The sequence below is a fragment of the Galleria mellonella genome, unplaced genomic scaffold, assembly GCF_026898425.1.
Source record: "Galleria mellonella isolate WM207_F2 unplaced genomic scaffold, CSIRO_AGI_GalMel_v1 utg55, whole genome shotgun sequence".
Taxonomy (NCBI): Eukaryota; Metazoa; Arthropoda; class Insecta; order Lepidoptera; family Pyralidae; genus Galleria; species Galleria mellonella.
In genome coordinates, this window is record NW_026442115.1 from 5730280 (window position 1) to 5747323 (window position 17044).

Genomic DNA, 17044 nt, shown 5'->3' on the forward strand with positions numbered 1-17044 from the left:
ATATATATATATATATGGGTTACCTACTGTGATGTTAATGATAATTTTATTATTTGTGTCAAACCTTAGAATTAATTATGAATTGGCTGCAAATTAAAATATATTTCGTATTTATGTAGATAATCATGACGACAAAAGTAGGTAGGAACTTACGATTCCAAAGAGCAATGATAATGACAGTGTAGTCATATGTAAGCTAAAAGAATTTTTACATAGAACATTTACAGTAAGAGGCGATGCAACAGACGGTCCTCAAGTTCAAGTCATTTCAAGTACGTTCCACGACTAAGAAGTTTTATAAGAGTGATTCTTAATTCGAAGTTTCAAATTACTTTTTAAAGTAGACTACACCTTTAAAATACGGCCATTTGTGTCTATAAATGGCGCCTCGTATTGTAAGTGTTCCATTACTTACACCTATTGGACAAAAAAGGTTTCTGTCCAGTAAAGTAAGATCATATTCCTGTAGACATTATACATCTAAGTAATTTGTATTCTATATTCGCTAAGTTGTCTTAACTAATTGGTGTAAAGATCCGCCTTAATTCTAATTAAAATTGTTGTTTCATTGTTTATTCCCAATATTCTTCATTACATCACTCTACAAGATGAATTCTATTCGAAGTATCACACTTTTATTTATGAATAGATAATTTGTTCAATTATGCGATATTTTTATGGCTTACGGGTAGGAAGGAGTTTTGTCCGTGGAGATTACAATTTTTTGTTCTTTTTACTAGAACCTTTTCTATGTTATGCAATGTAATTTTATGTAATCAAATTTTTATGTATTCTATTTTGATATATAAAAAAGTATATATAAATATCAATGAGGTTTTCATTATCCCTCGTTTAGATCTTTATCTATGATGAAGATTTGTCTATCACAAGTCGTTATGGTAATTTTTACTAAGCAAGTTAGTCACTTTATCGGTGTACTTAAGATTTTTTTCCGACTAAAAGTTGTTAATTGATTAATTACTGCGATTCAGTAGGTACGATTTCAGCAGGTACAATTTCAGCAGGTAGATCTGAATACAGAAATCAATTACCTTTTTAGAGGACACGGTAATAAGTTTTTGCTTTCTTCTAGTTTTGCTTGTGTTAATATTTGATATTATATTTTTATAAGTTTATGAATATTCAGATCTTACTGTCTGTATAATCCTCATTTCAATTGAGTATTCGTTTATGTATTCTGAAAGATTTGTTCCTTTTTAATTTCATTATGTTACTTAATATTTTATTATTTACATCGTGCATAAATGGATTCTATACACTTTTAAATATTTTATATATACAAACATACATAATTATTTTGGTACTTTACCATGGTTACAATCTTAACTATCTCATTTTTGACTCGATTAGAAAGTTTCTAACAATTCTCTAATTGAAAAACTATCAGTTTTAATTTACTTCGAACGAGAGTTGTTCACGTTTTGTTATATAATTAAGACCCTGGGGTCATATTTATTATACCAGCATTGCAGTATATATTAAGTTCAATTAATTGTTTAAAATATCTCAAGAAGTGAACTTATCAATAAATTTCGATTTCTGCGTTAAACAGGCCATAATGAAATATTCCTAAGTAACCTAACTAATACAAATTTTGTTTTGTTACTTTATTTTTTTATAAGGTACATAGAATAAGTACGTCTGGTGTTTTGTTTATTGCAACAATATTTAGGATTTTTATGTCGATCCATTATTATTGTAACACAATTAGAAAAAAAATAATTAGGTTAACTTTTAAATTTTATGGAAAGACAATTAAGTTTCACATTTCTGATCGCCAAAGAAAAGTTGTCCTACATATTTTTATAAAATAAATGCTTAACGTAAAATGCGACAGAAAGGTAATAATGCAATCGTATGAACTTAGGTGTCTACATAAAATAAGTTTATTTATCCAATATATAAAATTTAAAGTAATCTAGAAAAAGTTTCTTATTTTAAATGTATCTAAGTTTTCCATTGGATAAATTTTGTTGATAAAGATAATCTTGAGATCATACAAATTTCACCAAAAGTTATCGTATTTGGGTACTAGTTTAGTCTGAAAATTTATCCATATTAGTTTCTTAGAAGGTATTGAGTGCAGAAGTTGATCTTTTAAATATAAATCTTTTTAAATATCTAAATAGATTCCAATTTTATTTAGAGGACGTATTTTATAACGGATGAAGATGAAACTTAATAAAGCTTCTGATATAATCTAGATCGATTTAAAAAAACAGGTATAGTTAATCTGATACATTTAAATCATTTTATGACAGTAAATAATCCAAGTAATTTAAGTTTTCAATTGCATTAGGAAATCGCTAGGGAGAACGTCGCATAATCACAGATTTTTATAATTTTATGTTTATTTGTAAAAATGGTTTCATTAAAATGAGTCATTTTTTTTTTTAACTATAAGTGTCGAGCAGTCTTTTTAATAGTAGACAAGTCTTTTTTGTACAGAATTCCTATATTTACCACATGAGTGACGTACAAGTTCATTACTATCAACTCTTTGTAAATTTCAATATTAGCGTAAATATAGGTTTTAGTTTATCAATGTATCTATTTAATAGATAGTGGACATTATATTCCTGTAGGACTTGGTGGACAGAAAAAATATTTAGAAAGTTGCAAACAAAATTGAAAAAACGTAGAAACGAAAACGCTCTAACGGTGTTAGTGATAGTAAAAATGTGGGAAGAGACCGTTTCAGGATTGCCAAATAATTTATCTAAAGGAAAAATACCTTCTATATCTGTTAAACTAGAATTAAATAACAGGTTAATTGATCTGTATTGTAGAAAGATTTTTGGAATCTATTTGTTTGTCCTGTTGGGGATTTGAACGATTATAAATCATTAGATTTACAACTACATTAAAATAGTTTCTGAATGCCCAAGTTGAAAACATTAATGTCAGTGGATTGTACACAGGCAGGCTAAAAACAAGGGGAAAGACTGAATATATATTTTCCATATTACCTATTTGTAGGTAGGTACATAAATTCAATTGAGAATAAAATGTAATCAGAATAAAGAGTTATGTAGCTATTATTGCATAATTAAACGTTTATTTTTTCTATTAGGTAAAAAATAAATACTTTTAAAATAAGATAAACTAACATTCCAGAAATCACTCGCAATAATATTAATTTTTTTAGGCCTAATTTATTGGATGGTAATAATTCGAAAGTTATAAAACGAAGTGTTTTCCATAGATCAATGTTCTAAAATTGAAAATAATTTTTAATTCCTATAGGTGTATTAACAAACGTCAGTCGTCATAGATGTATTACTTTGGCTTTTTTAAATTCTAAATAAGGGTTTATAAAGATGGAGTGTAGGAGATTATCCCGTGTCTACAAACAAATGCAAGTTGTTCAAATTGTGTAGACTTAATATTATTAGGTTCTCGAGTTTGTTTGAATAGATCTTAATGACAATAAGCAATATGTAAGCAAACGAATAATTGACCCGATCATTATTTTTATTGATGTCTAATAGTAGTACAAATTAAAAATGGATTAATTAGTTGAATGGTTCGATTTCATTTAGACAGTGTTTCTGTGATAAATCTTATAAAACTTGATTACATTTTCACTAAGATCTATTGAAACAGATTATAAAGTATAAATTTGAACGGTATTACTAGTATAGTGTAATATTATCTGTAGTGTTACAGTATGCAAAAGACTATTCTGAAGCCTCTATCAATTCGCGTATTTAATATTATTTTCCAGGGGGGCTTGACCCCTCCAATAAGACACATACACTGAAACATATTTTTGTTCATGCTAAAAGCTGTGTTTCTGCTCCTGGGGTGGGCATCAGACAATTTTGAGATGAGTACAGCTTACCCGTTCTGTTCCTAAATACGCCTATATAGTAAGCCTTTTCATTAAGATGTATTGAAACAAATTATAATAGTATAGAAGCGGAACTGAATTACCGTACACAATCGTACGCAAGTGAATATTGTAAGGCTTCTATCGAAAGTACTTGAGCGCGGAGACCAGCAAGAACTTTTCGATGAAGAGGTCGGAGTCGAGCGCGGCGATGTGCGCGGCACGGCCGACGAGTGCGCTGGCCGTGTGCGGCAGCGCGTGCTGTACGTCGTACCGCACCACCGACACCGTCGACGCCCGCCCCGCCAGCGGAGACACCATGTTGTGCACCTGCGGCCATATGTGTAACCCATATTGTATTGTGGTATTATATACTAGCTCCGCTTGCCACTCTTTTGCATGGGTGTATTAATGGGGAAAATGACCGCAAATCTTTACAACTAGTCTTTAAAATTACTGTATTATGTCTCTCTTAAACATCAAGTGTCCTTCTCCTCTACTGTTTTCTGTCTCACTCACTTTTTACGTAGGGTTACTGTTCTTTAAATATTTTCTTTTATTTAAATCTTGCCCTGAGGATTATAGACACAGCAAGAAAACAAATCATACAGGTGCAGCTGTTCTAAAATAATGCGTGTACGAGTATTCTTTTTCGCGCGTACAAATTCTGTGGTTCTAGTTAGCCTATTAGCAATGGCGAGCAAGCAAGAAAAACTTACATTACTAGTCGTGTTAAGGTGTTACGATGGCTTTATGTGCCATCCAAAGCATGAAGTAAGTGGCAATCATTTTTTAAAACATAAATTTGAAAATTCAGAGGTTGAGGCTAAGATTCGAAATTGGAATGGGAGCTGTTACCGAAGCAATAATAAGCAATATAAATAATGCTGTATCGTGATCGTCGTATTGATGCCACAATCAATAATTAATTGTTGCTACTGAGGTCATGTAGGTAGCTTCTAATTACAAATTACTGAGATTTCGGACCAAAATATATCAATGCATGCATTGTTGCTACAGGGCAAAATTAGATATTGATACTAGTAGTAGTTATAATAAGTAACAAACTTTAATGTGTAATACTAACCATTTCTCTATATGCTTGTCCAAGTAGAGACGTATCCTTGGCAGCAGCTTTGCAAAGCTCCAATCTGGCAGAATGCAATGGCACATATCTGTCTTGGCCAGATCCGCACAATAAGATGTGCTTGAATTGATGCAGTTGACTCCTTTCGCTCAATCGATAAAGGAAGGAGCGACGAGGATCTGATGCGTCACGGAGAGAAAGCTGTAGGAGAGAGCCGGATTTTTTCCATTTCTGCATAAACCACATGCCTGTAATGAACATTTTTGGCTATTGTATAAAATAAAGTTTTATATGAAATAAGTACAAATTATCAAGGTGAAGAAGAAATTGTTTTTATTGTTTCAAACATTTTATGAATTTTACAACTGCAAGTGAAATTATTATTAATGATATATTGATGTCTTACCAGCATTAACTAAGCCACTAGAATTATAAAGTGTTCCAAGATGCGGTCCACTTAGAGATAAGAAAGTATGCAATTTCCCTAGGAAGGGCTTCATTTGAGGCCTTGCTAGCGCTGATCTGATGATAATAGTTCCTAATGAGTGACCTACGAAGCTAATTCTAGCTGGTTCGCTGGAATTTTGGACGTGGGTCAAAATTTCTTGCACAAGTCTGAAAATAATGCATTAATTTATTGGTAAATGCTATCATTATATTACAATGCATTCATTTATCGATTATGCAATCAATATAAAATATATGAATAAATAACTATATTTAAAAGAGATTCTGATTTATGTGAATCAGATCAGAGAGATATTCTATAGCATGAGAACCTCATGTTTTTGCCACTAAGCAACTGTTTGCATGGCTGTGCTTGTATTTGTGGGTTGTGTAGTGTAGACTACACTGTCACAACCCAAAGGAATTGGCAACGCATGACAGGAAAGGAAATATATAAATATCCTATATTTTGTAATTATTTGCTTATTACGTTGCATCGTCTTTTGTTATTCCTATCTACTGGTGACTGATAGACGACGTTATACGATATTTTTACACTGTCTAGATGTATTTATCATCATCCTATCAGTTGTTAATTGTCCACTGCTGAACATAGGCCTCCCTATTAGGGCGGTTTTCTACCGGGACCAGACGGTTGGGTGTCTTAAAGTTCAATAAATATATACATTAGGGGGCTTATATTTATTTGCTGTTCTAATTTGCATAAAAAATAGTGTAAATTTAATTATTTACAAAACAGTTATTTAAGCTTGTTCAACATATTACCTATCTGTCATAGTATCAAAATCGGAGAACGTATCGCCTTGATTTCTTTCGGACATTAAGAAATCTAATTTGGCTCCAGGTAGACCTAATTCTAAGTAGGTTTTTACAAGTCGTAAATCAGCTGCATTTCCGTCTAAACCATGGACGCAGATGATAAGATGTAATCCTGAAAAAAAAATGCACGTCTTTAAACGTATTTATATGATCTTTGATAAGAAAAACAAATAAAGACTAAATACCATATAGTAGATTCTTTAAAAATTGATAAACATAAAACATAAACCTGAAATTCGCAGTAATTTGATAAGTCCTGACGAAAGATGTAGTAGTGTTACAGATACTGCAATAATATGTAGGTAATTTCTGTATCTTACCTTCAGGGTTGAACATTCTATACTCATCGCTGATATGAAAGTAAGGCAAGGAGTTCTCAACTGGTGGGAAATCGGAGTATATAGCTCCTGGATACTTGACACTTTGTCGGAACTCTTCTCTGCACTTCACAAATAGGCGTTCAGATTCCGCCAAACCGAAAATACTAACGAGGTTACTCTCACGTTGCTCTGAAAAAAGGAATTATTGTTGTTAGCAAGCCGTACATAGACCTTATTATCAGTACCTACTTATATTGCCATGTTAGTGTAAATTAAGAAGTTGAATCTTTAATATTTTCATAAATCAAACTATATTTTAGTTTCATATGTAGTAAAATAATAGATCAATTTTATAAAAAAAAATTAAAAAATATTTCCTGATATAATTGTAGCTAGATGATTCTATGCATATAGCTTATAAAATCAGCATCTATTCTTTAAAATGTTTGTTTAGAGGGTGATGTCATGATACTAATTTTCGTAGGTATTACGATGTATAAAAACTCTAACAGTATGAGTTCTATGTTTTAAGAGTTAATAGTACTTTATATTTTAATGATATTTCATAAAGATTAGAATAATTTTACCATTATCATTTCTATTAGCAAGTTCTCCAGTGCTTTGACTTTTGTTAAGTGTGGTTCCCGGCGTGGCACCTCCTGAGCTTACTGATTGTAGGGGTCTCAATTTTCGTCTTTCCATGATACCTAAAGCCATTAGTGAATGTTAGTATTGTTGTTTGATTAAGCATTAGTTATGTTACATAAGTTAACAAATAGGAAATTAGTAGCGTTTATAACTGTAATGATGCCTAATTTAAATTTTGCAGTGCAAGTTGTATATTTCTGTGTTAATATTAGTTGTTTTTATTTTTTATTGGTCGTTAGTTAGTACTTACAATATAGTTATTGTTATTAGATTTATTAAAATACTAATTCATAATTTATTATTATATACCTTCACACACGTGATACAATGGGTTGTCTAATTGCAAAGTTGATGGTTGTACTGGTTGCTTTCGTGGAGTTTTAGAAGGTGTGGAGGATTTGCTGCTTTGTCTACTTAGTTTAGGAGATTTTGTCGGTGGGTCCTAAAAATTAAGAATTATATTATAGTATCAAGAAATTAGTAATTTGTTTGATCACAAAATTATTTATAACATTTTTACCTTAAATTCATCAGGAGGTGGAGGAGCATCTCGAAATTGTTGAGGAGGTGGTAAATGCTCGTAATCGTTATCGCCAATAAAATGCGCTAAGTCTACTTCAGATCGAGCTTTATTTTGGTACTTCTGTACGCCAGCACTTGATTTCAGCACATGACTTTTGCAAGATCGTTCAACTGTCAAACTTCGTATTTCTGCCGCTATCAATTTCTCTGTATATTCTATCCTGTCTCTTAGTTTTGTTTTGTCTATTGAGTTAGATTTTGCAGGTATCTGTTGTAATTTAGGAGCAACTTCTTTACGAATATAAGGATGAAGATTATCACTTACAGTTTGTGATTTTTTAACCGATCCTTCATTTGAACTTTTTGATGTAGTACTAAATGATTTGCTTTGAATTGCACTAAATGAATTGTGCCTTTGATTTAGTTTTCCTACATTTGGTTCTGAACGTTGTTGATAACAACTGGCTGAACACGTGTCTGAGTTACATCCAGCATCTATGCCGTTACTGTGCATTAATTTATTATATTCACATTGACTATCCGTGCATATTGAATCACTACATATAGTACACTCTTCGCAGACTTCTTTATCACAACATTCAATTTTCTCATTGGAGTTCTGAGCTACTTTTAGAGCTAATTTTAGTAACCTTTCACGTAATTGTTCTCCATTCAGAGTCTGTTTTGAATCACTTATTAGTTCATCATCTTCACTGCGGTGTTCGACATTATCATTATATTTCTTACTTGAAACTTTAGATGCATTTGAGGTGCTAGGGAGATAATTTTGATTTAATTGACAACTGGCATTATCTGGTGTTGATGGACCGGAACTGCGACCGCTCGACACCCATCCACTCTGTTCACTTAGACTAGATGTTGAGTTACTACGACTTCTTTTTTCCTCTTTATTGAGAAAATTTTCGGGTGGTAATATTTTGAAATCTTTATCTGCAATATCTAGTGGCGGGGATTCAAAAGCTGGTGGTGGTGCTAAATTTGGCAATGATTCAGAACCAAAAGTATTATTTAGGTTTGGCTCATCTAAAACAGATGCAGCACTTCTACAGTGTCGCAGTAATTCTGGACCATGATCAAGGCTATATGGTACACTAGCTGATGATTCTAATCTACTTAATTCAAATGGTATACTTTCATTGCTGGACGAAGAAGCAGCTTCCGACATTAATTGAGTCATTTTTTCAGAAGCTCTGTGTTTTGTTCTCTTTTCTGTTTTGCCACTAGATCTACCACTTTTTGGAGTCGCTAATCCTGATTTAGGTGTAGCTCTACCCGATTTTGGTGTAGCCAATCCAGATCTTGGAGTGACACCTCCTGATTTTGGAGTACCCTTACCGGATCTCGGTGTAGCTCTATCAGATTTTGGTGTGCTTCGTTCAGATTTAGATGTCTGGCGGTCTGATTTGCTATCTCTTGATTTAATGGAATGGTGGCTACTTAATGAATCTCGGCTTGAATTTAATTTGGTGTTCTCTTTACAGCTGTTGTTTAATTTTGATTCTTTTGATCGGCTCTTTTTATGTCTTATTGAAGGCATAGTAGAATGTGGTGTAGATGGTGGGGTTTTAGAATAATTTGATTTTGATGTTCCATCACTGCTTCTATCTAAAGTCATCACAAATCCGCTATCATCACTACTTTTACTTGATTTCTTTTGATAATTTTGAATCAAACTACCAGTATTAAAATCATAACTCCAGTCTCCTTTTTGTAAATAGTAATTAAGTTCGTGTCTAAGTTGATTACGAGCAGCTTCGATATCGATATGTTGACTATCGATATTTTGATGAAAACCGTGGGTAGAATTTGATCTATGAACATGTTTATTAGAAACTAAATTATTTTGATCAGTCACTTGAGTTTTACCACTAACAGGTGGGTAAGAATTACGTGGAGGCAACATAGGACGGGGCAAATTTACACTATAGCCTCTTTGAAATTCTAATGGATTACGAATAACATTATTCGTTTGCACTGTACCCTGATTACCGAATGTATATCCGTACACTTGGTTAGGATTGGATTTCATTATTCCGTCATACTTATATCCTACATTGTGAAATACTTCATTATTTAGTCCGTGGTGATTAATGTTGAGATTACATGGATTTTTATATTTTTCTCTGAATTCACTAATATTTCGTCTATAGTCATCTCCTTTAGATCCGCATCTAACTGTTGTATTGGTGGGATAGGCAGTAGTAGTGACGCTACGGGGAAGAGTAGTAGGTTTAATTTGTTGTGGCGGTAAATACGGCTTTGGATAGTTTACAGATTGATTAGAACTATTTCTTGGATTTTTCGACAACATTGCAGGATTGCTAAGAGGCTGAGACATTTGTGATACTCTTAACTGATCTAATGATTTGCTATGTCTGGCTGGTAATGTGCTTACTCCACTAGTGATTTCATGTTTTTGACGAAACACTTCATTCGGATTTGTATTATCCATTCCTAAATGCGATGCGACGTTTATGTTACTTTTTAATGAATTAATATCTATTAGCGTTGATGTAGAGTATCGAGACATTTGTTGTCCTTGTTGGATAGAGCATGATGCAAAAGCGTTATTAGGTGGTAATTGAATTTCACTGATTTGATTATTTTGAACTATATATCTGTTTCTTCCAGTTATCTCAAGTTGCTTATTATGCGGTTTGTTAAGTTCAATAACGTTTTGTTTAACCAATGCTCTTTTAGGGGATCCACGAGCTGATTTTTGAGGGGCTAAAGTTAGAGTCGCTTGAACAATATTGGGATTAGATTTAGGCGCATTAAATTGGGGTTCAAGAACATCAATTATAGTTTTAGGCAAAGTAAGGGTCACTCTAGAAGCTTCGGATGACGGCCTCCTTGAATCCATCAGTGAACTAATACTGCATGCACAATCATCTGGCAGTGATTCAGTACACAAAAATGGATCTGCAAATAAAATATTATTTTTTAATATTATCTTAACTAATAAGCAATTTATTTCATAATAAGTTTTATATTTACCACTACCAGATTTGTTTGCATTTGAATTAAGAAATGATCGTCGTCTTGCAAATTCTGCTGTATCTTGATACCTGTCGAAAAAAGAACAAAATCTTAATTTTAGTAACATTTTGAATTTATGTAAAAGTTTTACGAGAATTTTAAAAAATATTTCACTTTTCCTTTTTATTTTTTACAATTATCTGCTATTCTATTACAATAAAAAATTCGTAAATTGGTATTACCTGTCTTCAAATATGATGGGCATTATATGTGGATCGCCATCTAGTGCTATACAATGTACAGGTAACGGTGGCAGAAGGGCGAGGTATCTTGAACGCCTTGCTACTTCCCCTACGCTTTGGTAGGACTGGTAGTTGCTATCGTAGCAGCCAGCTAATGAATGCCTTGGGTTGTCCAACACAAAGAAGCATTCGGAGAAGCGCTTGATTCTGGATTCAAAATAGTTCAAGTTATTCAGTTTTACTTTTAGTGAGGATATCTTTTTTCCGTTTGGTGATGGCGCAAAATGCAATATGTGTAAATTCTATTGGAATACTTTATATATTATATTATCTGTGCATGTATGAAGAGCACTTTTATAATATGAAGAGGACTTTCGTGCCACAAGGGCGTTACTATAATGCTTTTAAATTATTAAAAAGAAAAAGAGGTCTTAATTTAAACTGTTTTTGTATGTGTTATGTGATATATTCTAAATTGTGCACCAATTTTGACGAGCCAAAAGTTTTTACTTTCATTCTGGATTTACAATATCTAGAGCAATTACAATATCGAGAAAATGTTTGACAATACAATTTCGGTCAGCGGATGAAGAATGACAATTTGACTGTTAGAACTAGTTAGTGGTATGAAAAGATGAAATGGTACGAAGATCGAAGTACGAGTAGTTTTAGTTACCGGAGCGCATGGTGGCTGGCGGCAAGCGCGTGGTGTACATGCGGACGATCTGTGGTGTGATGCAGGAAAGCTCGCCAGCGTAGTGTCACCTCAGCACACAGTCGTGCTATGTCGTGAGCTGCACCCGCTGCCCATTCCTCCTCCTCCCCAGCTTCTGCTTTCTATATTACCGATACCATAACATTACCATTACGTTATGTTTCGTTCTCGGGGTTTCCTTAATATTTCGGTTCAGTTAGATTCTTAATTAGAAATAAGCAGTTTATACATATAATGGATCCGGCCTGATATAAAAGCATATCTGGGACTTCAGTAAAATAGAAACTGGTTTAAATAATAAGACCAAGGGAGATTTGTAAATAGGTACAAAGTTACAAATTTAAAGTTCTAAATGGATACTTACTAATGTTTTTGTACCCAAGTAATTTGTCTTTGTTTAGCTATATAATCGTTTGCAGATATTCAAAAGTTCTAAGGAATTGTTAAGCCTGCTAAAGGTTACAATGGGTACACTTTAGTGTTTTTTGATGTCCTATCTCTATAGATTTTCTATGAAACAATCTACTATCACTACTTTTTGCCAGTGAATATGTTAAGTATTTGTTATTTGATTGTACCTTGCCGATATCACTGAGATCTTTTATTCTCTGTGCCACTTCTCCAACGACGGAATTCGAAGACGACTGCTCAGGAGTAAGCAGCACTCCCGTCGAGCCGCATATTGCTAAAGCACTTTGTAGTCCTTCCAAACTGCCCAGTAGAATTCCGCATACTTCAGCATGTACTTGTCTGGAAATTATAATTTTATATTTTTTAAATATGTAGTGAATGATATATAACTGAGATACCTATAACTTAAATAAATTAGATCGCGTGTCATCAACTTGTTATACTATCTTGAATAAAACAATATTTATTACACAAGCAGTACAAGGGTAAAGTCGATAAAATAATAATAAAAGACAGCCTTGTGTACTCACCTTGCATGTGCAATTTTGCTTGAGTTTCCCCCCGCACACTTTCCGGTAGAGCCAAAGAGTACGTTTTCGAAGCTTCCTGACGTGTTAAAGTTTGCGCCAGCACTCTTCATCAGCTTTCCCCATTGCTTGCTTGAACGCGGGGTGCTGGGAAATTAAACATAAAGGATTATTAAAAAAAATCGTCAACTTCCCTAGTTTGATTTGAGAGACTATTTATTATGTTGAAACAAAGTTTACGTTTCTTCCTTTCCTGGTGACCCTGATAGTGTAGTAGTGCTAGTAGATTGCAGGTTCGATCTCAGCAACAATAAATAGGTTATGTTACCGTGTAAGCATTATTCAACTGTTTGTATTAAAGATATTTCACAAAAAAGGCAACGTTAAGTCAAGTGGCTAGTTAAATATAAATGCAATACGTTTACTTCGTACGAGTTGTAAAGAGCTTATATCTTACCAGCTTTGTACATAATGCATGATACTTTTCCTTTCCAGACATGAAAGAAAATCATCAATCAATTTTCTGAATGTAATCTATATCAATGAGGAAAATAATATGATATATACTTACTTGATGTATGGCTGATGCAAAGCGACGAGACTCGCATGTATGGTTATGGAGACGGCGGAGAGGTGGAAGTAATCAAATAATACTGGGAGATGGTAGTGTAAACCTTGGGAAGGTTGGAAGTGGAGTTTAAGGACGCGACAGGAGACAGGTGCTAGGGTACTGGACTGAGCCCCTTCGCTGCACCATAGCTCTACGCCAAGGCTCCATTCCGCGCGCTCCAGGGATTCTTTTAAATTTCGGCTATCGACTGGAAATAATATATAAATAAATAAATTTATAAATATAAATGTTAATCTTATATTCTTTATTTTGTGGTATAGGTCTCGGCATAGAATTGGTCATCTCTTCCTTACTCGTGGGTGTCGTAAGAGGCGATCAAGGGAACTTATGGTCGAGGGATAGCCAGCAGCGTCCCTCTTAAAACATCATAAAAAGCCTAACTGCGGTTGCCAATTTGCCTGCTAGACGTGGCAACAACTGATAAAACTCCTCTTTATTGGGGTGGCCAATGTTCAGCAGCAGACAGTTAACGGTTGATATGGTATGGTATATTCTTTATTAACGTATTCTGCATCTATATCGTTTAGTAACCAAACGATATAGATGCAGAATTTTTGATTCCAGAAAAATCTTTTTCTATTTTTATTGTGTTGGTGCTTATAGATAGTTGCAGAGATTTATTTTCTAGTTTCGACAATATAAGTGTGGTGCCGACTATACATTTAAGATAATTTGAGCAAGTGTTAATTATTATGACTATTGGTTTTGTAGTTATTTTGATATAATTAAAAAATAAGTAGTCATAACAATTAAGACTTGTCTCAAAGTACTTTTTATTCTGTAGTACATGAACTTATATCGCTGATGTACTGGCAGCTTTGATAGCCATATAATAATACAGAACAAGTAATTGTAATATAATAAGAAATACTGTTGTACTTTTTTATTTTTTGTTATTGTTTATTTATAAATGGAACAATATTATGTGATCACTCAGTTTCTAAAATGTTGTAAGAGGTAACTAGAGAAACAGCACAACTAACGCGGTAACAATAAGGTAACAACCTTGCCTTATTTGAAGTCATATCCAGTAGAGACATAAATTATAATGCTTCTAATAGATTTTTAGTTTGATAACGATGATAAAATTGGATACTCTTATTATCCACTTTCGATCAGATGGGTTTGTCATACCGAGTTCTAGGAAAAAAATTATAAAGCAAAACATCAGTACATACCTAGCAAATGAGCTCTAAAATGAATGATGTCTCGCAACGTAACCTCTTCGTTTCTGTACATAATCTGGAAAGCTCGTGATGCAGCCAGGCCTCCGATGAGCGAGGCAGCAGTGGTCGGTCTGCCGGTCCTTGCGGAGCCATTGCCGCTCGACACCGACGCCTCGATGTGGACCGGCACCTTTGGAGATACGCGTAGTCCAACGCGTACTTGGTAAAGCCTGCATAAAATAGAAAAAAATACAGTGTAATTTAAAACTTATGGGATCTTTTTATGAGGGTATTCTTCCAGCGGAATTGAATACTTTTCTCCAAGAAATATAGGATGAAAAATGACAAAAGAATTTTGTCCGTCTCATATTTCTTTGATTGATGAATGCGCTGTACAATATAACTAGTATAGGAGCTCAATTTTTTTTTATTGTTTGTTTTATTTTTGACATCTTTGGAAAAATGTTTTAAGTTCAGGGTCAGAACAATCCCTTAAAAGGATGCTACTGATTCTCATTTCATATAGTATATGTAAAATAATAATATTATATTTTATATTATCCAAGTCCTTTATCACCAATTCTTTCATAATTGTCATGTGAGAGAACGCATGTCTCAGGTCATATCGACAGTTATCGAATACTAAAAAGAAACAAATAATTTTTTTTGTAATTTGAATCTCCTTCAAAAACCTATTCTATAAATTTTTTAACCGAGTAATAATGGTAATACCGAAGCCGTTCCTTATTCGTAATAAGTACTTACAACTAGATTTTAGGCGTATCAGAGTACGCCGCGAATATGCCAGTCACGTACTGATTCTGAATTCATATGCTAATAGCCGTGAACTGACAGGGACGCGACGTCGCGTGCTGTGGCTTGCGTTGCTCCGAATAGCTTTCCATAAATATAAAGCTATTTTCTTGCAGATCGATTCTTTAACCATTTCTCGTGGAAAAATGTTTAGGAGACGATCGCTGGCTGATATTGTAATAGTATTTGGAATGAATTTATTTTATGTTTTATATAAGAGTAGTTCACGAGCATATGCCTTTACACTGTGGACACTTATAAAAAAGGACGAAGCCTTCCTTGACAATCAAATAATTATATGTAATAATTTACTAAATGCAGCTCAATCACACCACTCCCAGTAATAGATAGATCTACGTAGACGAAATAGACAGCAAATATCTGAGGCCTAGTTCATATTATATAAATTTGAGCCAATTTTAATCGTATTCGAAATTGGTCTGATTCAAAATCAAAAATGGGATTTTAAGATTTTTTTAATATTTTCGTCTGTTTATCTGTTTGTATGTTTTTTTCCGGTATCACGTAAATGCTACGAATCTAATTGAATTGGATGGATGGAGTTTGAGTAAGGTAATAGGGGAGGCCTATGTTCAGCAGTGAACAGTCAATGTTTGACATTATCATCATCATCAGGCTCCCAGGCAAAAGTTGACAAGGCATTTTTATTTAATAACAATTAACATCACAATAACAACGAGCTGCTATATGGGTAGAAATAACAGAAATAACCTCTTTCGCTTTACTGTTGTTCACTATATTTTCTATACCACTATTCCATATTTCCTACATAAGAGATCTATGTCGGACATAAGTACATCTTTAATCATGTTTAAAATTATTACCAACGGCCTTGTAAAGTGAATAAAAAATAATAACGATAATTAATTTAATGTTGGCAACACGCACTATACAGTCGTTATAGTTGTTACGCACTTTAGTCGATATGTATTAGATTTGTCTTAATATTATGATAAATAGCAACTTCCACAAAAATAGATACTCGTATGTATACTTTCTTTGAGTTTGTTTTAATAATTTCATATGATTCATCTATTACTTAATGATGAGCATCCGTTTTGTTAGAAGTTGCAATTTTAATGATGTTTTCTTATAGATTGACGTAGTATTTATTACATATTATATACTTATAGTTGCTATATCCCATGGCGTTATACACGTGAATCAGTGGATAATAACAGTAATAATGTGTTAAGATATAACTTAACCGTGTTTAAAATTTATTCAAATCTATTGAATAGTTTTTGCGAGAAAGAGTAACAAATATCCATCTATCCATTCTCATAAACATTTGCATTTGTTCTATTAATAGGATATATAGGTATCTATTATGTATCTGTGGTAGTGCGAAGTATTGTATTTTACTATATTGACACATTCATAAGATATTTGCACTGTATATTTGACTATTTTTAAACATTTTCTTAGAATATGCTGTAGTATATATGTAGAGTTGCATACTTTGAGTATATGTCGCATTGTTCGAAAAAAACTCTTGTTTTCCTTCTTAATGTATTCTCATTTGAATAATGTATTTGTTTAAAATGAAAATGCGGGAGGAAGTTCGAGAAAATGTTTTAATGTGTTTTTCAGGTTTTCATTTTTCGGGTTAAAGTATTGAAAATTGATGAAGAGGCTTAAAGTATGGGATGGATATGAAATTGTGACTACATGACAAATATTGTAATGTAGTTATAAGTAAGACTGAGGTATATTTATTTATATTGTTACTTACTAACTGCAGTCCCCGGTTTTAAATTTTTTTTTTTAATTATTTATCTATTTAAGAATTTTTCAAATT

General features: G+C 33.1%; 1 protein-coding gene across 4 annotated transcripts in view; it reads right to left on the bottom strand.

Moving 5' to 3' along the window:
- The window catches only part of LOC113521209 (uncharacterized), a 28602-nt gene continuing 11558 nt past the window's right edge, over window positions 1-17044 (bottom strand). The window contains exons 2-17 of one of the 4 annotated variants that reach the window (XM_031912715.2): window positions 14422-14639; window positions 13184-13430; window positions 13070-13099; window positions 12616-12759; window positions 12253-12424; window positions 11636-11796; window positions 10960-11166; window positions 10742-10806; window positions 7716-10660; window positions 7505-7637; window positions 7135-7254; window positions 6548-6736; window positions 6174-6339; window positions 5347-5555; window positions 4941-5188; window positions 1-4183 (exon numbers count right to left, since the gene is read on the bottom strand). In XM_031912715.2, the coding sequence (XP_031768575.1) occupies window positions 3995-4183; window positions 4941-5188; window positions 5347-5555; window positions 6174-6339; window positions 6548-6736; window positions 7135-7254; window positions 7505-7637; window positions 7716-10660; window positions 10742-10806; window positions 10960-11166; window positions 11636-11796; window positions 12253-12424; window positions 12616-12759; window positions 13070-13099; window positions 13184-13430; window positions 14422-14639 (5443 nt within the window). In that variant the 3' untranslated portion in view covers window positions 1-3994. Of the gene's footprint in view, window positions 4184-4940; window positions 5189-5346; window positions 5556-6173; window positions 6340-6547; window positions 6737-7134; window positions 7255-7504; window positions 7638-7715; window positions 10661-10735; window positions 10807-10959; window positions 11167-11635; window positions 11797-12252; window positions 12425-12615; window positions 12760-13069; window positions 13100-13183; window positions 13431-14421; window positions 14640-17044 lie in introns of all 4 variants that reach the window. The other 3 variants (XM_031912713.2, XM_031912716.2, XM_031912719.2) reach the window with 3 other exon arrangements.